Genomic DNA, 24,038 nt, shown 5'->3' with positions numbered 1-24,038 from the left:
TAAAAAAATAGCAAAAAAAACCCTCTCCTCCAAATTGTACTAATTGTGAACATGTTATTCCTGCAAAATTATAGCAAATAATTGAATTCCAAGATTCTTAGAAGATATAATTGTAAAGTAATTATTCTAAAGTGAACCAAATTATATTTTAGTTTTTCCCCAGCCATCTGGAAGCTATGAAATCCTGTCTCTGGGAGGCAGCCATCTTTTCATCTCTACATCTTCAAGCCTGCCATCCCGTCCCCCTGAACTTCCCATCTAGCTTTTGTCAGAAAGATTCAGCAGGCAGCATGCTCCCAAGGAATATTTTGGGTTTCTTGAACAAGCATTTTCTGATTGTTGCAGGTTGCATTATTTGCTACTCTTCCTGCATCTCTGGGTTTGCAAGCAAACTTCATTTTCTCGGTCAAAGTGGGCTTATTGTGAACCACCTCATAACAGCAGCGGGTGAACAGACTGCTCAGTCCAACAAAACTCTGAATAATTTTTTTTAGGCTGGCACATATGACTGTGGCTCTAAGGGCAAGCTCTCCTGGGTGATGATGCCCCTGCTTCCCCCAGCCCCTGCACCATTCACAGTGGCTGCAGCCACCTTTGTCCCTGGGGCAACTCACATGGAAAAGGTACCTCCAGGTGGTTTAGCAAGCACTCCTAGCTGCTGTGAATGCCTGGAGGTGGAAAAGCACTCAGCATCTCACAGATACAGAACTAATGATTCTTATATCTAACATGGCCAAGTTGTCATGGCAATTTTATCAAATGAATGTTCTTATTTCCTGCAAAGATGTGTTTTATAATACTCTAAGCTACACTTTGAGTGACTACTTCTTGCAGGCTACCTAGGCAAACAAGCTGTAAAAGAAGCTAAGTGCCAATTAAGGCATTGAGAAGAACCTCTCTTGCATTAACTTGGTGAGGCACTGTAGCATACATAATATCTCTTATACAAATTCTGAAATGTTGCCTTTCATTTCCAATATGCTACAGCAACACCTGGTTTATAGGACCCAGGGTATTCCTGTGGAAAATCAACAATGGCATGCTTTTGGAAAACTACCCAGTTTATCATTAATGTAATTGTTCCAAATCATGTTAAGAACAAACTGAATGAAAGGTTTTTGAAATTTATCCCACTGGTAGCATTACACGAAGGGGAAGATCAACAGATCAGTTTGATGTTAATTACACATTCACTGTTACCAAGGAGGAAGTATTTAGTAGCTTTGGGATCAAATTCTATCCCTCCTCTAAGATAAGGTTTTAAGAAAGTTGGCTGCTTATACTTCCCTAAGTTTGCATGTACTGAATTTTTTATATCTCCTTATGTTTGAATCAGTTGTATTGTGTGAGACAACAAATAAATGTGGTTTTTTGCATTTATTTCCTTCCAGTCTTCTGTCTCTATACATGCACACGGACTTGAATTCTCTCTGTAGTTTCTCCAGGGTATGATAACAGCAAGGCTTCTGCCCTCTGGAAACATATACAACTTCACTGAATTAATAACAACATGGAAGAGGAGAACAAGCAGCAGATGCAGGTAGGTAAACCATTGCTAAACATTGAACCCAAATTACTTTCTAAATTATTATTTTGGTAGTGTTCATCCTTTCTAGTATTTGAAAGGAGACTGCTATTTCTATGTTCCACTGTTTATTTTATTTCTACTTGTCAAAGATGTTGGGTTTGTTTCTTTGTTTTTCTCTTCTCACAGGACTGATTTTGCTTTTTATTTTGTGTCTGTGGAAAGTAGATTCCTTGAAGAGGCTGGCACTGGAGTATCCTGCTGTTGTCTTCAGCTCTATCTCCTCTACTGAACAGTGGGAGCAAAGGCTTAATAGTCTTTTAAACTTACTCAGATTCAGTTTCCAGTGTGCAAACATTAAGTAGAAGCACCAAGTCAGCTTTCAAAATAAGGGATACCTTTGTAAGCAGCATGACATCTAGACCATTTGTAACTTGCTCTCTTTTACGTGATGCAAAATTAAGTTTATTTTCCTCTTCCTTCCACTGGTAAAGTTGCCTGCTTGAGCTGTATTACTGTATGCTCAGGAAAATTAAGAATGTGCATGTCAGGAGCTTGAAGAGAAACAAAGGCAAGGTGCAAAATATGAAAAGAATGGTTCTTCTATTTAAGGGGCAGGGAAAAAATGCTGTAGGGCAGTTGTAATGGATAAATGAAAGCAATATCTGTAATGCTGGTTCCGTTTGTCAGAAATGTTGGAGAAAAATTTCCTCTGTTCCTGAGAGATTAAATCATAACTATGTAAATGTATGTGTTTTGGAGCCCCTTCATGCAGCTGAGCCACCCAGGACAGCAGGTGTGCAGCACACAAGGCTACTGATTGATAGTCCATAAAATGTGTTTTTTTGAGAGGAATATTCTGCTGTTAGGTGCCAACTAGTATTTTCCTGCACCGGTTTCTGAGTGCAGCCTGTACTTGCTGCTTTGAAATTTTCTATTAAAAAAAAGTTTGGTTCATAATGCCTACTCTTAGGAATACTTTTATCCACTTGGTGTATTATTTTAGAAAGTGAGAAGGAAATAGAGAACCTGGATTGGCTTCCTTGGCCAGATCATCTTCAGACTAGATCTAGCATATCCTTGGGAACACTTCCCAAGGACACCAGTATCCTGCAGTATTCTGTAGGTATCCTGAACTCTTTTATCTCCTCCTCAGCAAAGCGGTTGCTTTGTGTTCTCTGGAAGAACACCTGAAATCTAAAGCTACTTCCCTTATCTGTTAAAAACTTTACCTGTTTTCTGTTTAAGCACAGTGCTTTGACTTTTAATCTTTGTGATTGCAGTTGGAAATTATTTGTGGTCCATATGCACTATACCAGCTGCCAGTATTTGGAAGTCCCTGACTTTCTTTGTTCACAGAGAGGGTGAGTTTGTGATTTTTTTTTCTTGGTTTTGCTATTATTTTGTCTTTCATATTTACATCCATTCAATGTCAGTCTCTTTCCAAACACAGCTTGGTAATGGCCGTTAAACTGGAAGTATCTTAAGTATGTAAAAATTAGAAAAGTAACTGTCCTGGTTTTGTTAAAAACAAGTTTCTCTTTCAGTGAATTTTGTCTGTCAGCTAAAGCCTTCATATTAACTGCATTTTCCTGGAGCACCAGACACATGTTTTGGTAAACCTATCAATGGAATGCAAACTTAATGATAAGCACAGATGGACATCTCGCGAGAGGGGCGACGAGAAGAAAGAGACCAAGAAACTGACCAACTGGGTATAACATTCCATTCACGTGAATACTTCATGTATAAGTGGGAGATCACGAGGATCTCGTGTTGCTTTTCCCTTTTCCCCTTCTGCTTATGGCCGACATTAGGAGAGGACCTTGCTAGTCGTCCCTGCAAACTGAGGCCTAGTGAGAGACTGAATTCAGCTCCGATTGGCTGCAGAGTCTAATCCAGGACTTTGGGTGCCAGCTCTGCAGTTGCTGAGACTTTCAAGATTGGTTTTGTATATTTTGTATTATTTTCTCTGTTCTTATTAGTAGCATTAGTAAAACATCTTTAATTTTTTCCAACTCTCTTCACTCTGTGCTTCCTTTCCTCCCAATTGCCTCTCCTTAGTGAAAAAGGGGGAGAGGGAGGGGGAAGTGTGGGGGGGGAAGAGGGGGTTAACAATACATCTGCCAGGGTTTTATTGTCACCCCTCAATCTTAACCCTCGACAGATAATTGGCGCCCAACGTGGGGCAAGAGAAAGGGGTAAATTTGAAGATTTTTTGGCTTTTCCAGTGCTCTGACGTACCTTTCAGTTTTCTTGGCACGGTGCCAACTCATAGAGTTGTGATACTCGCGCGTCCGTTTGCTTTGGATATTATTTAGTTGTATTAAGGCAAAGTGAATTACACTGATTTAAAGATGTTATGGCATAAGTTGTATCAGTTATTTTCTACACTGTGCTCACTGATTCCATATCTGTGTTGGGCTTTCTTTTTAAATCGAAGTATTCATTATATAACAACAAGGAACTGGACAATGGTCATGATGATACTGTGTGGTTTGTCACTGGTTTATTTCATTATACTGCAGCCGCTAATGAATTTCTACTCGCTTCTGCTTTACCTTGAAAAGCCTCCAGGAGAGATTAAAGAGCAGTACGGCTCTGTGTTTGCTAATTGGTCGAGCGAATCTTTAGAAAGGCTGACTAACAATACTTTCGTTTTTTCGCTAGGACAGTTTGCAAATGTTTTAGAGAATTTTGAATATCCTTGGAGTTTTGATAGAACTGTGATGGTGTTGTCTGGTTTGCTGAATGTGTGTCAGTTTGTGCTTCTGTTAAGAGAAATGGCGTTCAACAGGAGGTTTGCGTCTCTTTGTTGTCCTGAGATTTGCGGTGCGTCTTCGGAAGCTTTAGCAAAAAGCACTCCGAGCCGCTCGAGAAAGAGCAAAACAGCCAAAGCTGCCGCTGCAGCCACTGCCCCCACAACGGCGGCTTCGCAGGCTGAAGCTACAGCTCCTCCGCAGAGTTCCTCTGCCAAGGTCGCTGCAGATAACATTACTTCTCCAGCCTCAAAGGCTAACAAGGCAGCCCCCCCTTCTTCACACACTGGGCACTGTTGCTGCTGTAACCACTGTGACAGTCATTCAGACTCTGGAAATAAATCAAATGATGGTAAACCCATATCAGCATCAGTTGCTGGTTGTAAGAAAGTCACTAGAAAGACTACCCGTGCAGCAGATGATGGCACAGGGCCAACATCAACCCAAGGTGCACCATCAGGACAGGGAGGAGATGAAGTGACCACCACTCGGTCCTTTTCTCCAGGTGAGCTGAGAGATATGAGAAAAGACTTTAGTCGCCGTGAAGGCGAGAATATTTTAACCTGGCTGCTCCGATGCTGGGACAATGGGGCAGAAACAATTGAATTGGAAGGTGGTGAAGCCAGGCAGCTGGGATCTCTGTCAAGAGATTCCACCATTGATAGGGCAATTTCAAGAGAGTCTAATGCCACTAGTCTCTGGACCCGACTCCTGGCAGCTATGAAAGTAAGATTTCCCTACAAGGAAGATTGTATATCCAAGTTAGGGAAATGGAATACTATGGAGAGAGGTATTCAGTTCCTGAGAGAATTAGCTGTGCGAGAGATCATCTATTTTGGATCAGACAACCAAGAGGGGACAGACCCAGATAAAATCAATTGTACACGATCTCTGTGGCGCAGATTTGTACAAAGTGCACCCCCTGCATATGCTAGGTCATTGGCAGGAATGGTCTGGTCAGCTGGAGGTCAACAAGAGATTAATGAAATGATTGAGCAGCTTCGGAACTTTGAGGACAGCCTTGCTGGTTCTCTACGGGCTTGTGTCTCTGCTGTAGAGAAACTGTGTGAAAAATCTGGTGACCGATTTGAAAAGATATTGCAAGAAATCAAAGAACTCAGAGAAGACACATACCATTCACGACCTGCACAAACCTATGTTTCAGCTATTAGGAAAAGGCGTTTCCAATCTCGAGAGAGAGGACAGAGGCAGCCCACAAAAAGAGGTTCACTGTGGTTCTTCCTACATGAGCAGGGAGAAAACATGAATAAGTGGCATGGAAGACCTACCTCAGAACTTCAGGAACGAGTACGTGAGCTAAAAAGAAAAACTCCTAGGAAGGTGGCTGCTCCAGTTTACAAAAGGAGCAGAAGAGATTCTGATGCTCTTGAAGGAACCTCTAATTCACATCCAGAGACTGTGCAAAACAGAAATTAGAGGTGCCCTGCCTCCAACCAGGTGGAGGAAAGGGATAACAGAGTTTATTGGACTGTACAAATACGATGGCCTGGTACAACACACCCCCAGGAGTACAAAGCTTTAGTGGACACTGGTGCACAGTGCACGATAATTCCTTCTAATTATAAAGGAACGCAATCCATCAATATTGTTGGAGTGACTGGGGGATCCCAGGAACTGACTGTTGTAGAGGCTGAAATGAGCCTAACTGGAAAAAACTGGCAAAAGCATCCCATTGTGACTGGTCCAGATGCTCCGTGCATCCTTGGCATAGACTACCTCAAGAGAGGGTATTTCAAGGACCCAAAAGGGTATAGGTGGGCATTTGGTATAGCAGCTGTGGACACTGAGAAAATTGAACAGCTGTCTGATTTGCCTGGTCTCTCAGATGATCCTTCTGTTGTAGGACTGCTGATGGTTGACGATCAGCAGGTGCCAATTGCTACCACGACAGTGCATCGCCGGCAATATCGCACCAACCGAGACTCTTTGATTCCTATCCAGAAGTTGATCCGTCAATTGGAAAGCCAGGGTGTGATCAGTAAGACTCGTTCACCTTTTAACAGCCCAATCTGGCCAGTGCGTAAGTCTAGTGACGAGTGGAGACTAACTGTAGACTATCGTGGCCTGAATGAAGTTACACCACCACTGAGTGCTGCTGTGCCTGACATGCTAGAACTGCAATTTGAACTGGAGTCAAAGGCAGCTAAGTGGTATGCTACAATTGACATTGCTAATGCATTTTTCTCTATTCCTGTAGCAGCAGAGTGCAGGCCGCAGTTTGCTTTCACCTGGAGAGGCATCCAGTACACTTGGAATCGCTTGCCCCAGGGGTGGAAACACAGTCCTACCATCTGCCATGGACTGATCCAGACCACGCTGGAGCAAGGTAAAGCTCCAGAACACTTGCAATATATTGATGACATCATCGTATGGGGCGACACAGCGAAAGAAGTCTTCGAGAAAGGTGAGAGAATAATTCAGATTCTTTTGGATGCTGGTTTTGCCATAAAACGAAGTAAGGTCAAGGGACCTGCACGAGAGATACAGTTTTTAGGAATAAAATGGCAAGATGGCCGTCGTCAGATCCCAATGGATGTGATCAACAAAATTGCAGCAATGTCTCCACCTACTAATAAAAAGGAGACACAGACTTTCTTGGGCATTGTAGGTTTTTGGAGAATGCATATTCCTGACTACAGCCAGATTGTGAGCCCTCTCTATCGAGTGACTCGTAAAAAGAACCAATTTGAGTGGGGCCCTGAACAACGACAAGCCTTTGAACAAATTAAGCGTGAGATAACTCATGCGGTGGCCCTTGGACCAGTTCGGACTGGACTAGATGTTAAAAATGTGCTCTACACTGCAGCCGGAGATAATGGACTTACCTGGAGCCTCTGGCAGAAAGCACCAGGAGAAACCCGAGGTCGACCCTTAGGTTTTTGGAGTCGAGGATACAAAGGATCTGAGGCCAACTATACTCCAACTGAAAAAGAGATACTAGCAGCATACGAAGGAGTTCGAGCTGCTTCAGAAGTGATCGGTACTGAAGCACAGCTCCTCCTGGCACCTCGACTGCCAGTGCTGAGTTGGATGTTCAAAGGGACGGTTCCCTCTCCACATCATGCAACCGAAGTTACGTGGAGTAAATGGATTGCATTGATCACGCAACGAGCTCGAATTGGAAATCCCAATCGCCCAGGGATCTTAGAAGTGATTACAGACTGGCCAGAAAGCAAAGACTTTGGGATGTCTCCAGATGAGGAGGAAGTAAAACGTGCTGAAGAAGCACCACCAAATAATACTCTTTCAGAGACTGATAAGCAGTATGCACTGTTCACAGATGGATCCTGTCGTCTTGTAGGAAAACATCGAAGGTGGAAAGCTGCTGTGTGGAGTCCCACACGACAAGTTACAGAAGCCACTGAAGGACAAGGTGAATCTAGTCAATTTGCAGAAGTGAAAGCCATCCAGCTGGCTTTGGACATTGCTGAACGAGAGAAGTGGCCAATACTTTATCTCTATACTGACTCATGGATGGTAGCAAATGCCTTGTGGGGATGGCTACAGCAATGGAAGAAAAGCAATTGGCAGCGCAGAGGTAAACCCATTTGGGCTGCCACACTGTGGCAAGACATTGCTGCTCGGCTAGAGAGCCTGCCTGTGAAAGTTCGGCATGTAGATGCTCATGTCCCTAAAAGTCGAGCCACCGAGGAACATCTAAACAACCAACAAGCGGACCAAGCTGCTAAGATTAAAGTAGCTGAGGTGGACTTGGACTGGCAACATAAAGGTGAACTTTTCCTAGCTCGGTGGGCCCATGATGCTTCAGGGCATCAGGGTAGAGATGCAACATATAAATGGGCTCGCGATCGAGGGGTGGATTTAACTATGGACACTATTTCACAGGTTATTCATGAATGTGAGACTTGCGCCGAAATCAAACAAGCAAAACGGTTAAAGCCTATATGGTATGGGGGGCGATGGTTAAAGTATAAGTATGGAGAAGCTTGGCAGATTGATTATATTACACTTCCACAAACACGTCAAGGTAAGCGTTATGTACTTACAATGGTGGAAGCAACCACTGGATGGTTGGAAACATATGCTGTACCTCATGCTACAGCCCGAAATACTATCTTGGGCCTTGAAAAGCAAGTCCTTTGGCGACACGGTACGCCAGAAAGAATTGAATCAGACAATGGTACTCATTTCAAAAACAGTCTTATAGACAATTGGGCCAAAGAACATGGTATTGAGTGGGTATATCATATTCCATATCATGCACCAGCCTCTGGGAAAATTGAAAGGTACAATGGTTTGCTAAAAACAACACTAAAGGCACTTGGTGGTGGAACCTTTAAAAACTGGGATTCACATTTAGCAAAAGCCACTTGGTTGGTCAACACCAGGGGATCAACCAATCGAGCCGGGCCTGCCCAATCAGGAATTCTACGGACTGTAGAAGGAGATAAAGTCCCTGTAGTACACATGAAAAACATGTTAGGAAAGGCAGTCTGGGTTACTCCTGCCTCAGGCAAAGGCAAACCCATTCGTGGGATTGTTTTTGCCCAGGGACCTGGCAGCACCTGGTGGGTGATGCTTAAGGATGGAGAAGTTCGGTGTGTACCTCAAGGGGATTTGAGTTTAGGTGAAAATATGCAATACTGAACTGCATAATGTGAATTGCCATGCTAACAGTGTTTAATAAGTGTTTTTCAGATCAAAACAGTGATGATGAAACCAGAGCTAGCTTCTTCGAGTGGCGCCTGACAACTTCTTCGAAGTTGATGTCTTTAACCCACAAACAGTGGTCATGAGATGCACTTGTACCATTTTTCCTGCCCTGGGAGACTGTCGTGACAAAATGAACTTAATGAACTTTTCAAAGGATGGTCCACTGATTAATTACTCCTGTGTATATATGTGCATATGTGTATATATATAGTAGTAGTGATTAATTAGATTATATTGATAGATTGTATTGATAAGGTTTAAGCATTCAGTGAATGGCATATTATAAGGGGTGGAATGTCCTGGTTTTGTTAAAAACAAGTTTCTCTTTCAGTGAATTTTGTCTGTCAGCTAAAGCCTTCATATTAACTGCATTTTCCTGGAGCACCAGACACATGTTTTGGTAAACCTATCAATGGAATGCAAACTTAATGATAAGCACAGATGGACATCTCGCGAGAGGGGCGACGAGAAGAAAGAGACCAAGAAACTGACCAACTGGGTATAACATTCCATTCACGTGAATACTTCATGTATAAGTGGGAGATCACGAGGATCTCGTGTTGCTTTTCCCTTTTCCCCTTCTGCTTATGGCCGACATTAGGAGAGGACCTTGCTAGTCGTCCCTGCAAACTGAGGCCTAGTGAGAGACTGAATTCAGCTCCGATTGGCTGCAGAGTCTAATCCAGGACTTTGGGTGCCAGCTCTGCAGTTGCTGAGACTTTCAAGATTGGTTTTGTATATTTTGTATTATTTTCTCTGTTCTTATTAGTAGCATTAGTAAAACATCTTTAATTTTTTCCAACTCTCTTCACTCTGTGCTTCCTTTCCTCCCAATTGCCTCTCCTTAGTGAAAAAGGGGGAGAGGGAGGGGGAAGTGTGGGGGGGGAAGAGGGGGTTAACAATACATCTGCCAGGGTTTTATTGTCACCCCGCAATCTTAACCCTCGACAGTAACATCCTGTTCATTTTTCACTATTTAGAAAATTGAGAAAGTCGAAGAAGTGCTATCAAATATTTAGAATACACGTGGAGAAAAGAAGCCAGGGTAGATATTTCATTTATAATAACATTCATGTGGTCAGAATGACTGAAAAATTACAACCCAAAAAGGAGCCACAATCTTAGTAAGTATTCTTTGGATTTTTTTTTTAATAACATCTGGATTAAAACTTTATATGTGCTTTTACAGGGAACAGTAATTTTTGGTTAGTAACAAGACATTTACCAGCATCTGGGATATCTAAAATTTAAGGCTAGAATGAACTCTGTTGTGGGAGAGCTGAAAAAGAACTGATTCGGTCTTGCTTTTTTTCCAAATCATCCTGTCTACAAAGTTGTTACTCTTGATTATGTCATTTCTGGTTGGAGTTTTTGCCTGGGTAAGCTAAGAGCAAAGGTAATGTCTTTGTTACTCTTCCAGACTCTGAAGGCGCTTCTTTTCTCTCATCTACAACACATTTTCAGGTTCTTGCCTTACCCACTGCTCCAACAACTTTGGGTCCCAGCTGATTTTCCTCAGCGTTGGAGCTGGTGCAGTAGGTATGGCATGTGAAAGCAACTCACAATAAGCAGACTTTTACTGGGAATTAACCTCTAGTGGCAACCACACAATGTAGACTGATTGAGCACTGGAAGTGAACAGCACTAAGCAAGTCTTAAGCACTTGGTCCAGCCAAGTGGGATTTCCTTGGTTCTTGTTTTTTATGGCTTTTTTTCTTTCGGAATGTCATTGCTAATCCATTATACATACTTGGTGAACAAGAAGGGGAGCACAAGGAGAGAGCACAGGTCAAAAATGGTACCAGTGGCAATTTTAGGAGACTTTTTGCATGCTGAGCACAAACGGTGGTCAGATAACTGACGTACTTGCTGTGCAGCTGTCACTGTATCTGGGAATATGTGTGGGAACAAAGATCAGTAAATGCCCTGACACCTCTTAAGAGGCATATTTTGTGCAGATGGATGTTGGCGATTCAAAAGCTAAACTGGGATCTAAGCAAGGTCATTGGCTAGTCAGCCAGTTTATTTTTGACCTAAGCAGTGGTTAATTTAAGAAGCAGAAGGACTGTGATAAGCAAGTATAAACCTAAATGGGCAGCTGGCTGCTGAGTGATATTGAAGCAGAGTCATCCTAAAGGGCAACCCATTTGTATCCTCACTCAAGAGAAAAGAAAGACAAAGACCATAATGACAGAAAGGACCTCCCCTTGCCCCCTCGATACTTTAGTAGCGGTGAACTCAAACCATTTCTATTCCACTAGCAAGGAATAAAAAAAAAAAAAAGAGAGAAAGGCAAATGCACAAAAAAGTAAATTTTCTTTAAAATATACCTATATATGCATGCAAATTAGGTGAGACCCTTGGTGTGTCCAAATATAAAGCAATGTTTTAAAAACTGTAATGTGTTTTTTGTAGAATTTCTTAATTCCAGTGTGTATTACAAATATATGCAGTGTGAATAAAAACTGAGCTTTTTCATAACAACTCAGGAGTGAAAGTAATAAACAATCTTAGTATGGCTTTCTTATAAATAAAACATGCTACTCTGTTTTGTTTAGGATCTTTAAGTCCTCAGTTCTGTGCTGGTGGCTGAAATAATTAGGTTGTGATTTGAAGGCAGTGACTTTTTTCAATATAAACATGAATTTGTCACTTTGAAAAAGGAACTTTCTTCTATTTCAGAGAATTTTTTTTGGTAGTTGGAGCTTCTTGCATCACCCAGCTCTGCTTCTTGCCAAGACTAGTTTCCTCATCCTACACTACCATCCTAAGTGTGCTTTTGTGGAGGCGCTTCTGGCTGCCTCAGAAGACTTGCTGTCTTTTGCACTTCAGCTTAGATTTGCCTGACAGCACTCCCTTTTCTGTCTTGAGCATGAAGGTGCTGTTGCAATACTTAAAAGCAGTTTCAAATAGATCAGGTGTGATAGAACTCCCCTAACTCTCTGCAAAAAGCTTTTTGCCCAATTCCCTTCTGAAATACCACCGAAGTGGTGTTTGACAGATTTGTGTAGCTATAAAAGCTCTCAATTGCTATTATTACACACGTCTCTCAAAATATATTGATAGGCTTAAGTCTCCATATTTCTGATTCCACCCACGAAATGCCGCCCTAGTCTATATTTCTGGCTACCTACCTTTCTCCTCTTGGCCAGATTCATGTGCTAGTGTAAGAAACAGGAAAGGGAAAGGGAAAGGGAAAGGGAAAGGGAAAGGGAAAGGGAAAGGGAAAGGGAAAGGGAAAGGGAAAGGGAAAGGGAAAGGGAAAGGGAAAGGGAGGGACAACTGTTATTGCCATGGCCTCAACACTACCTGGTAGGAAGAACGAAAGGAATAAAATACTTGCAGTTCTCCAGTGTATGAATAGCTATTTGTAAATGCTAAAGTGGGGTACCCACTTACTTTTACATTCAATTTTGAAACAAGGAGTTATCCAAGCATGAGCTGAAGTTAGCAGTTTATCTCCTGTATAAAGGGAGCCATAGGTTTGATTCCTGATAGTATTTTATGCAACTTTTCTTCTCTTTCTCATTACATTAGCCTTTGTTTTTGCTGTGACATTTAATTTACCAGTGGTTAGACATAAAGGAACCACTTGCTCTCAGCCAGTGAGCCGAGGTGACTCACATGAGTGAACTGAAAGGCAATTCGGCTTTGGCAAAGCATAACATTAAGCAAAAGTCCCTACTTCTAAAGATGCACTGAAGCCCACAGTTAACCTGCCCAGATATGAGAGGCATCTTTTAAGAGGAGAGTGACTGGATCAGGGCAATGAAGCACCAGTTCTGCAGTCACAAGGAGCAAGGGTGGCAATGCCAGGGGAAACAGTCACACTGGGGGTGCTGTCCTTAACCTTTCCTGCCTGTCTCAATCCATTATGCCACTCTGCACTTGTGCACTTTTTATGCTGAACACAAACTGGACAGGACTTGCTGGACCATGACATCCAGAGAACTGGACATTTAGTCCTCAAGTCCATTCACCAGCGACCAGCACTTTCACCAGCTCTCAGTAAGCTTTAGAGCTAAGAGTAAGAAAAAAAGTTACACCTGTGTGTGCCATGACCTTTTATTAATTCTTCCTGTACTGTGTCCTCTACATGTTTCATCAAAACAAAATTCTCTCCATTCTTCTGAGATGAATTGCATTGGACACAATGGGAGGATGAGAAATACTTTCTGCAGTTTTTCTCGCCTCTGTATTTTTTGACAGCACAGCCACTACGCGCAAGCGTTTTAGCTCCATTTTAGCTTGCTCCACATTGTTTCTCCTTTCACACATTGTGGTTTATTTCCCTGTGCCCTGTCATCTCTTTAAAAAAACATGGCAGTCTTTGTATATGTTGTTACTTTTCATCACTCCTGGACAACATAATGTGACTGCAGTATTTGCACCTTTAGACCGTGATTTGTGGCTTCAGCATGCAGTTCATTTAAGTTCTGCTCATTTACCATTCCTGCAGCATACTACAATGTGAACGGGTTTTCTGTGCACCCTGTTCTCCTGTTCAAAGGGCTCTAACTTCCCATGTATTCAGCACAAGCAGGGCAACACATTCATTTTATAAATATTTTTGGTGTGAGGTGGCTTGTATGTTTATGCTTGGATCAGGTGACTCCTGTGGAGATGCTGGCTGGCCATACCAATGGCCAAGAAGAGATAGTTAGAGAAGAATACAAGGACAGAGTATGTCTATACAACAGGTTCCCCAAACCATTCCCCCAGCATCTGGTGACGTATAGCTCAGGTTTCTCTTGACCAGAGGCAGTGTGTTTGTATTCAGTGGCCTTTGAGGCAGCTTTCTTTCATTAATTTCGTAGAATCATAGAATGTCTTGAGTTGGAAGGGACCCACAGGGATCATCAAGTCCAACTCCTGTCCCTGCACAGGACAACCCCACAGTTCCTATCATATGTCTGAGGGTGTTGTCCAGTCTCTTGTTGAGGCTTGGGGCCATGGCTATGTCCCTGAGGAGCCTGTTCCAGTGCTTCATTACTCTCAATTTGTCCAACTACATTTGAACTCCTGCACAGTTTCAGCATCCAAGACAATCTGTGGGCATACCCCAGCCTAACTCCTTGCACAAATACCTCCTTTAGTATTTTTGCCTACCTGCTGCCTGTTTCATTTGAGGTATCATAGTTCTTGCAGTTCTTCCATATGACTCTCGTGTTTCCATGATTTACCTCCACCAGCACCTCCCTCGCTCCAGAGCCCTTGACTATGTTTGTGGTAAAAGAAATGCAGGAACCTCTGCATGTTCTCCATATGAATTAAGCAGCAGTTACCTGGCACTGACTGGGATGAGATGGCCTATAAAATTTAGTAGTGCACGGCAATGAAACTTTGATTCTCAATCTGGAACAGAAAAGAGAGGAAAGACCATTTGGGGCTTTCTCATAACTAGTCTGACTCATATAAACCATAGTTATCATACGTTCCTGATAGCAACATACCAAGAAAAAAAGACTGTTCTTATGGCAATCCCATGCCTCAATAATCTCTGTAACATCCTTTAGGTTAGAGCTTTGTGTAAGCATCTATTACTGTCTGCAGCAATTCTGGGAGCTGGAGCTGGATGAGCCAGCTTTGACATACAGAAAAAGGGGTTGAAGAAAAGCTCAGTCACTTCAGGGTTCATGGTATCAAAAGTAAGCAATCTTTCAAAGACCTTTCTTTTATAAATGCTGGGTCTGTTGAAGCAAAGCTATGACAAAGATGCTGTGATGGGAAAATCCAGAATATACAGAAATGCAATCCAAGCCAACAGTTACCAGTATGATATAGGCTTATTTTCACGTACTCATGGCACTCTGATTTTGTTTCCCTTTTTTATATATAGAAAATAGAAAAATCTTTTAAAAAATAGGAAAATTAAGAGTCTCGTGGAAATACATGTAGGTATGTGAACATTGCTTGCTTTTTTTTTTTTAAGGAAGTTCAAATAAATGTGACAAAAGAAGTCTTAAGAAATCTTTGGGGGGAAAAAAAATAACAACCCAAAGAGGTCTTTCTCTTACTGGTTCAAAATGTGCTTTTTATTTTTGGTTACTCTATATGAATTTCTTTGGATTCTGGTTTCTTTTATTCTGATTTTATATATCTATATACCTCTACTTCTGTGGGAGTTTTGCTCAGAGATTTGTCAAAGGAATGACAAATCAGATTCCCTGGTTTCCTGTGGCCTTGAGATTCTCAGAAATTTATTTTTCAAACCTAAATGCCAGTGGGTAGGTTTATAAGTCTTTGGAGTTATAATCTGTAGAATTTAAGACCTAAAATTAAATATACAAAGCATCTGCATAATTTAAGGACTCCATTATCATTTGCTTTGGTATAGACATGCCTATTAAATTGATGAACACTCCTTAAAATTGTATTTTGAATGCTTCAGTAAAGTTTTTTGGAAGTTAAATGCACCTGCATTCAGAAACCTTCGCTGGTCTGTCACTGTTTTTCATAGTAGGAGATTGGATATATTCAGCTTTGGGGAAAAATGACTTAGTTAACATGCAGTCTGAAAGCTTCCACGACACTGGAGTCATTTTAGGGAGCATATTTTCCAAACAGATGCTAAAGTCTCTCCTTTTTGCTACAGCTGTATTTTGGTAATTTTGGCAGGTGGGAATGGCCTTCATTTTGAAAAGTATTTGAGGACAGCTGCATCTGTTGAACAGGTGAGATGTCAAAAAGCTGTTGATATGTAAATAACACATTTCTGCAGAGTGCTCTACTAACCACACATCTCCACTTCCATTTCCACACCAGGCACTTAAAGCATGTCTCCAAATGATAGGTATGCAGCAGTCTGCAAGTTGCCTAGTGGATGAAGACATGCTTCCTGTGCATTTAAGGCTTTTCAGAAGACTTAGCAGGAATGAGGTGATCAATCTCACTGCAACCCTTACAACAGGTAGGTAGTTAATTGTAAAGTGATAGCCCTGATTCTTTTGCAGCCCCTGGAAGAAAGCCCTCTTTCAGGGCAGCATAATATCACCCAGGCCTGTGTCCTGGCAGCTGGCTGCTCCGGATACCTTCCTGCCTACATATGCTTCTTGACACAGATAAAATTTCCTTCCCTGATGTACATTCTTAACCTATAAACTCTGCAAACTAGTCAAACATGTTGCTCTGGAATAGGATAACTGGCTGTGGTTTTTTTAGCTACTCCCCAAAGGGAGTAGCTTCATTCTGGAACATGTTTAGTTTTAAGGTGACAAATGGTCTGTGAAACTCTCAAAAGCAACTCATTATAAATGAGGCCAGGCAGCAGAAGTCCCTGTTGTTGCTCAGTGTGGTGAGGCAACATAATTGGAACAATATAAAGTGAAACAGAGTTAGGATTTAGCAAGGTAATACCCACAAAAGTCATAAAATTAAAACACCTTGCTTCAGCTCTTCCCAGTACCTTGAGAATATACTGCCATGCTCTCATTTGCTGCCTCCTACATATGCTATGTTTTATTTCTTAATGTTTTCTTGCTTCATTTTTCATCTTTGCTTAAAGAATGTGTCAACATTTTGTAAGGGTTGATTCGTCAGTTTCATTTCTACCAGTTTTTGGTCGCTTCCAAAGACACACAAGACATACAGCAGCAGGTTGGAGAACTCTAGTATGCCAGGTCTCTTTACATTCAGAAAAGAAGAACAGAGGCAAAATTTTAAAACTGAGTCTGTAGGTTAGCCATTGTTTTTAAATAACTCCCTAAACTCTTTTTACAAGTATTATTTTACGGTAGTGTGCTCCGATTAAAGTTGGCTCACCCTTCCTTGCATACCAGGGACATGCAAGGCTGCACCCTTCAGGCTTTACAGCTGGGAAAGACCAAGTCTGAAGGTGGTGGGCTTACATGTTGGTTTTGGTTTTATTTTACTCTTCATATCAGCAATACACTGTGAATAGAGGTCTTGCCAGTTTAATTCAGGTTTAATTTTCAATATTTTTTCTCACAGCTTCCAGACATCCTATGGTAATGTTTGTTTTACAGATGGTCAACTTGATCTTCTGACTTTCTAATAGGAAACTAATCCCATGCCTGAGTTTTTCATAATACAGTTAAACAAGTACAGCACAAGTCATTCTGAAGAACCAAGGAGACAGATGTTCCAAGTCAAAAGTTTAATAAGAGGTGTCTTCATGGAAAAGCTCCTGTAATAGGTTTTCTTTTCCCCTCAGTGTCTCTGAAATATGGTATATCCTTGATTAAGTTGTCTGTTTTCATGGAGGAGACTACTGCAATAACAGTTAGAGTGAAGAACATGACATTTAAATTGCCTTTAGAGATAAAAAGAAAAAAGACACAGATGGTGTATGAAATTTTAAGTTTCTCTATTTCAAATATGTTCCCCTGCTTCAGTGTAGAGTCAAAAATACAAATTATTTCTTTTACCCATTAGATACATATGTCTTCATAAAGTGAAGGTTGCAAAACTGTTACAGCAGAATTGAATATTTCAGTTGCATAAGCAACAGCACTTAATGCTTAACCTGGATTAGTGTCAGACAGGTCTCCACCATAACACAGAAAAACTATTGATATACATTGAATGAACAGGGCTCACCAAAATCTGCCTGAGATCATCAGAACCTCATGCTGCTTAACATTGAATCAGCATGCAAGGTACTAATTTTCATCTTTGGAAAGACATGCTGTATTGAATAAATTAATTAAAAGTAATAAAATTTAATATCTGCCAGGCTTCCCCAGGGGACTCCAGTTCAGATGTAAGTGGTCAGCTTCTGGAGGAAAACCACTGGAACAGAAAGGCAGCCAGAGCTGAAGCCATCTAGAGCTGTCTGTTCCACAAAAATAGCACAGTTCTTTGTTTCTGTGACTGCTTACTGAAAGTGTTGAAATTCGGTGGGTTGGAAAGGAAAGCCAGCAATGTGAATATAATACATAGCATTCAATTATTTGCCTTGCTCACATTATGGCATTTTGACAGCAGTTTTACTAGTCAGTCATTTCTTAAGTATCTTTAAGATGTTGGACTGATAATTAGAAAAATATTAACTTCTTGTCACACGAGAAGTATAATGATTGCTAATATTTAGAAAGTATTCTGCCCACTTTATTAATGCTTAAGTCATATAACAGGCTCTACAAAAAAAAAAACAAATTAACTCAGATTTGACCAAGAAGGAACCAAAAGAGTGTTAGATGACTGGTGAACTTACAGAAACTGTATCATGAAAGAAAAATCATATGGTTGCACCTCTTCGTTTTGTTTTCAAATTTGGATGGGTGAAAGAAGGGGATGATGATTGTTTCGAATAACACACATTAGTTATGTAAAATTCTGGCATAAAATAGCCTCTATAAGCAGAATCGTACCCACATATCATTACCCTCAACTTCATATTATAGGCAAAAAAAGAAATACACATTATATGTAAAGCAAATAATTTCTTTTCCATCCAATTGAAATCCTAACACTCTAATTAAATAATATTTATTACCCCAGATGAAAACATTACAGGACATAAAAAAATAGTACTAAACAGAAAAAGTTTCATAATATAGAGTTGTCATACGCATAATTCCTAGTCTCTGCTACTTTTCCTGATATTATGTTCAGGCTTCCAATGCCCCTCAGTGTCCTAGCATCAAAAGCTTCAGAAGGAAGAGGAGATCATGCAGCTCACATCTTTAGTCATGAGGAATATGACGCTGTTGTTTTCTCTTTCTTCCTCTTAGAGGCCTATTGAAGTAGTATTTATTTGTTTGCTAACATGCTGTACACCTTGCTTGCTCTTTTTTTGATCAGTTCATGGTACAAGCAGATTTCCTACATATGGTGCATTTCATGCAAGCTGGATGCTTGTTCTTCACTCTCTTTGTACCTCTAAATGTGGTTTTGCTCAGGTCCAAGTCTGCATTTCTTCAACTGACCACCAATGAGTTGTTTATAGTGCTGGGGCCTCCAGTGTCAGCCTATGCCCCATCTCCTACCATCCCATGCCTGCACTTCTCTAGACCACGTCCTGTGTCCCCACTTTTCAAAGCCTCTCCAATCACAAGGATGTCCTGAGGCCTTGACCATACAGTATTTAGTGGGCTACAGGGCTACAATACACCAGCTATGAAATGATACATGTTGTCTTCCTTAGTAATGTGATTCCAGTTAGGGATATTACTCTTGGAAACATTTTGGAACTACTTCAGCTAGTTTTTCATGTGTCATGTCATTCCTATGGTACCATATTTTCTCTCCTCATAGGATTTATGGTCCCAGATCCTGACTTTTTCATGAGAATGCTGACAGTAGGATTCAGTCATTCTTACTGTGATGGACAGTCGTCTCTCATACTTCAAGTCATGGCACTTCATCTACTCTGAATGTTAGCCATTCTGGGATATGGAGGTAGTTCAGGGAATATGAAAAGCAGGTTCCTCTGTGATAGACTACTTTGAGGTTTGCTTTTGGTTTCAGTGACAGCTATTTGCCTAAATTTCATAGAATCATAGAATGTCCTGAGTTGGAAGGGACCCATAAGGATCATTGAGTCTAACTCCTGTCTCTGCATGTGACAACCCCACAGTTCACACCATGTGTCTGAGGGCATTGTTCAGTCTCTTCTTGAACACTGTCAGGCTTGGGGCCGTGACACCTCCCTGGGGAGCCTGTTCCAGTGCTCCACCACCCTCTGGGGAAAGAACCTTTTCCTAATGTCGAACCCGAACCTCCTCTGACACATCTTCCTGCCATTCCCTTGGGTTCTGTCATTGGTCACCACAGAGAAGAGATCAGCGCCTGCCCCTCCTCCTCCTCTTGTGAGGAAGCTGTAGCCCCATGAGGTCTCCCCCCTCAGTCTCCTCCAGGCAGAACAAACCAAATTACTTTAGTCACCTCCTCATATGGCTTCTCGTCCAAACCCTCACCTACTTTGTGGCCCTCTTCTGGACACTGTCCAGTAACTTAATATCTTTTTTATCCTGTGGTGCCCAGAACTGCAGACAGTGCTCCAGGTGAGGCCGCACCAGTGCAGAGCAGAACGGGACAATCACCTCCCTGCCCGGCTGGCAATGCTGTGCTGGATGCACCCAGGATACGGGTGGCCCTCTTGGCTGCCAGGGCACACTGTTGGCTCGTGTTCAACTTGTTGTCAACCAGAAGCCCCAGATCACTCTCTGCAGAGCTGCTCTCCCGACTCTCTTCCCCCAGTCTGTATGTACAGCCAGGGTTACTGTGTCCCAGGTGCAAAATTTGGCACTTGCCCTTGTTAAACTTCATGCAGCTGGTCATTGCCCAGTTCTCTAATCAGTTCAGATCCCTCTGCAGGGCCCGTCTGCACTCAAGAGTGTCAACAGCTACTCCAAATTTTGCATAATTGGCGTACTTAGTTAGTATTCCATCAAGTCCTATGTTCAAGTCACTTATGAAGACATTGAAAAGTGAAGACATCCCTAAGATGGATCCCTGCAGAACCCCACTAGTGACTGGTCACCAGCCCGACATAACCACATTTACTAGAACCCTTTGAGCCTGGCCCATCAGCCCATTGCTCACCCACTGCACTGTGTGTTTATCCAGCTGTATGTTGGACATCTTGTCCAGAAGGATACTGTGAGAGACAGCAGTATCAAAGGCTCTACTGAAATCCAAAGAGATCACAGTGTCTGGCTTCCCTTGGTCAGCTATGTGGGTAACCTGGTCATAGAAAGTAATTAAGTTTGTTAAACAGGACTTTCCCTTCATGAACCCGTGCTGGCTGTGATCAGTGACTGTGTTGTCATTCAGATGGTTTTCAATAACTCCCAGAATAATCTTCTCCATGATTTTGCCAGGCACGGAAGTGAGGCTGATAGGCCTGTAGTTGCCGGGCTCATCCCTGTTGCCCTTCTTGAAGATTTGGACAATGATTGCCAGCTTCCAGTCAGCTAGGACCTCTTCAGATTCCCAGGAGCACTGAAAAATCATGGAGAGAGGTCTTGCTATGACATTGGCCAGCTCTTTAAATACACTTGGGTGAATCCCACCAGGTCCCATTGACTTAGGGATCCAGATGGAGCAGCAAATCCTGCACAAGTTTGCGATTGATTAGGAGTTTATCATTCTCACAGTTGTGGTTCTCTAGCACAAGGCTCTGGGGGTCCCAAAGCCCATCTTCAGTGTTGAAGACTGAGGTGAAGAAAGCATTAAACACCTCTGCTTTGTCTGTATCCCTGTTACAAGGTGACCATGCTCATCAAGTAATGGGCCAGTGTTATTTCTGGCTTGTCTTTTTCCATTAACATATTTTTAGAAGCCCTTTTTATTGTCCCTCACAGTACTGGCCACCTTCAACTCTAATTGAGCTTTGGCCACACAAATTTGCTCCCTAAAGTGGTGAACGGCATCTCTGCAGTCCTCCCATGATGCCCGACCTTGTTTCACTGACCACATACTTTCTTTTTTCCCCCTATTTCAAGAAGAAGATCCCTGCTCAGCCAAGCTGGCTTTTTGCCTTACTTGCTTGACTTTTGACGTCTTGAAATTGCCTATTCCTATGCTTTTAGGACATAGTACATAAAAAGTGACTAATAATACATTAGTTAATACATGAAATTAGTACAAGCTCCAATAAATGAATAGGCGTGAAGAATGCAGTTAAGCACAGTATCTAGAAGAAATTAAGGAATGTGACACAGGGTTAGACATTAGGTCCCATATTTACAATCACTTGGTAATTGCTTCATTTTGCTCTCTCTGGGTTGCCTACAGGTGTAAGCCTTACATGGAAAGTTCAAACATACTCCTCTAGCGTAAAAAGTATGGAGGGTCTAAGGATTCGAACAAAAATCCCTAGGGCTTGGAAGGAAAATAATGTTTCAATTCATCAGTCAAGTCCTTTTGAGGTAGTTGTTCCTCAAATACATTCAGTGTTGGTACAGTAATAAATCACACTCAGTAAAAGTACATCTAGAAAGCAAACATTGAATGACTTTTTGTTTTTGTGATTTTCTCTGTTATTGTGTAAGTATATTGCTATATAGGTATGTATGGAGTTATAGAGAATAAAATATTTAGCATCTTTTTGCAAGCCACAGCTGACAGCTAGTTCCCTAAGAAAAGTTCACTCTCATGATGTAATACAGTGCATGGGTTTGTTCCATCTCTGCAAACATACACCAAACGCTGATGGTATGCTCCTGTTGGACCCAGCCTAATAGTGAACTTAGCTTCTGAGTCATCCCACTCATTCTATCATGTTCATGGCTTCAATGTCCAAGGTGCCGTTCTGGTGAGAGTCAACAGATACGTTGCTGAGAGCCAGGCAACAATGGGATCATAACAAGAAACTTCTGCATGGGAAGAAGTGGAGACATACATCCCGATTTCACACCCATGGAGAGAATTGGGAACCCTTTTCTTTGGGCGAATGAGACAAAACCATGTTGGTAAATTGCGTGTCAAGTGCAGTCCTACTCTGAAAAATAACCTTGTAAAAAAAATTTCAAATTAGAGAATCATGTAATCGCTTTGGTTGGAAAAGACCTAACATCATCTAGTCCAACCATTAACCTAGCACCGCCAAGGCCATCTCTAAACCATGTCCCTAAGAAACGAAACCTTGCTTCTGGTTGCTCTACTGAAAAAGATTAAGTGACAAGGAAAAGCTGTTGACCCTGTAATGCTCAACCAGACTCTTCACAGTGCTCTATTCTGGCTTTTACCTGCCTTCAGTGTGATTAACAACTAGCCTCTTTTGCAGATCTAGTAGCAATACTAGTGTACATGCATGAGCTTCCTCATGTACATGCATGTACATGCATGTACATTCCATGAGCTTCCTAGAGCCAACAGCTAAAATTAGAAATGCTTGCTTTTTCATTTGATGCTAACAGGAACAACACAGAGTGCATTCAGAGAAGGATCTATTGTATAAAACAAACCTTTCTTATAGTTACTCTGGAGAACAACCCCATATGAGAATAGTGCTGTACTTTCAATCTTTAAAGATAACTTCTTGCCAGGCAATGCAAGATAATGATAGCACATAATATTCCTTTCTTGCTGTTTTTTCTCATGTATTGATTGGTTCTATCCTGTAGGTGTGACAGACTGGGGTACTTACCCTCAATTCCTCTGAGCACTTTGAAGAAACTATTACATTCGTCAAACGACAAAAAGAATCACCTTAGAGAGTCAATTGAGAGACATCAAAAACAACTGGAAATTCTGCAGTCCCAGGTGAGCTGTTATTTGAAGATTATCCAGCTTTCTTTTGAGTCATCTGTGGTTTGTCTTTGTGAAAAGCTCTGTTGAACTCAGTCTGCATTTGAGAACTAAACACTGGGGTGTTTTATTTGTTTACTGGGCTCCCTTCCTCCCCTATCTCCTGGGAAGACAGATTAAAAAAAGTGGTTAAAAGGATTGTGGGCCATGAGGTACTTGTCCTGTTGCAGCTGGGGGGTTACCATTGCCTAGTTAAAGATTGTATGTTTGAATCCACTTTATAAAAAATAATTTTTTAAAAAATCACTTAAAATGGTCTGTTTTTGAAATTGTATATTCTGACTGTAAAAGCATTAAAACAATCATGGTACATTTAAGGTATGAGTATTGTTTTCAAGTTTGTCTCAACTCAGGGTTTTTCAGATAAGAATTAGGATTCTGGAATCAGCTGCTCTAACCTCTTATCCAAATGCAATGTAGAAGCTAATATCACTTGAAATAATTAGACATTTTTACAAACTACCGAGTTTGCTGGGAATGAAACAGAGAGTGATAAGTTTGAAAGATATAAACATTCTTCCTCCTATAACTGGAACACAGAAACCAGTGTTTGCTTTGAAGTAGTGATAAGTTTAGCAATTGAAGGTTTTTTGGAATAGGATGTATCAGTATTTTATAGACATACTGTTTGCTAAGTGCTCTTAAGGAAGTACCTTCCTTAGTCCAGGGAAACAGTGGGCTTCTAGAAGGAGGGCAAATGCAAGTAAGTCCTTCAGGATCCTGAGCCTAGACCCAGCATCTGGTTTCCAAGGAGAAAGAAAGAATTGTTGCATTAGATCAAGGGGCAGGTAGTAAATAAACATCTGCTGTTTGCAGGAATTTGCATCACAAAACTGTGTGGT

At 41.5% G+C, this 24,038-nt stretch overlaps 1 protein-coding gene across 3 annotated transcripts in view; it reads left to right on the top strand.

Annotated features, from left to right (window-relative positions):
• The first annotated feature begins 5,927 nt into the window (after positions 1-5,927).
• LOC102084773 (uncharacterized) overlaps positions 5,928-24,038 on the top strand; it is a 47,056-nt gene continuing 28,945 nt past the window's right edge. For all 3 annotated transcript variants that reach the window (XM_065075919.1, XM_065075911.1, XM_065075915.1), the window contains exons 1-5: positions 5,928-9,709; positions 9,960-10,103; positions 15,598-15,653; positions 15,745-15,889; positions 23,013-23,151. In XM_065075919.1, the coding sequence (XP_064931991.1) occupies positions 5,941-8,913 (2,973 nt within the window). In that variant the 5' untranslated portion in view covers positions 5,928-5,940 and the 3' untranslated portion in view covers positions 8,914-9,709; positions 9,960-10,103; positions 15,598-15,653; positions 15,745-15,889; positions 23,013-23,151. The remainder of the gene's footprint in view (positions 9,710-9,959; positions 10,104-15,597; positions 15,654-15,744; positions 15,890-23,012; positions 23,152-24,038) is intronic.

Source organism: Columba livia, chromosome 1 (genome assembly GCF_036013475.1).
Source record: "Columba livia isolate bColLiv1 breed racing homer chromosome 1, bColLiv1.pat.W.v2, whole genome shotgun sequence".
NCBI classification, from domain to species: domain Eukaryota; kingdom Metazoa; phylum Chordata; class Aves; order Columbiformes; family Columbidae; genus Columba; species Columba livia.
This window is presented reverse-complemented; position numbering and strand designations above follow the sequence as displayed.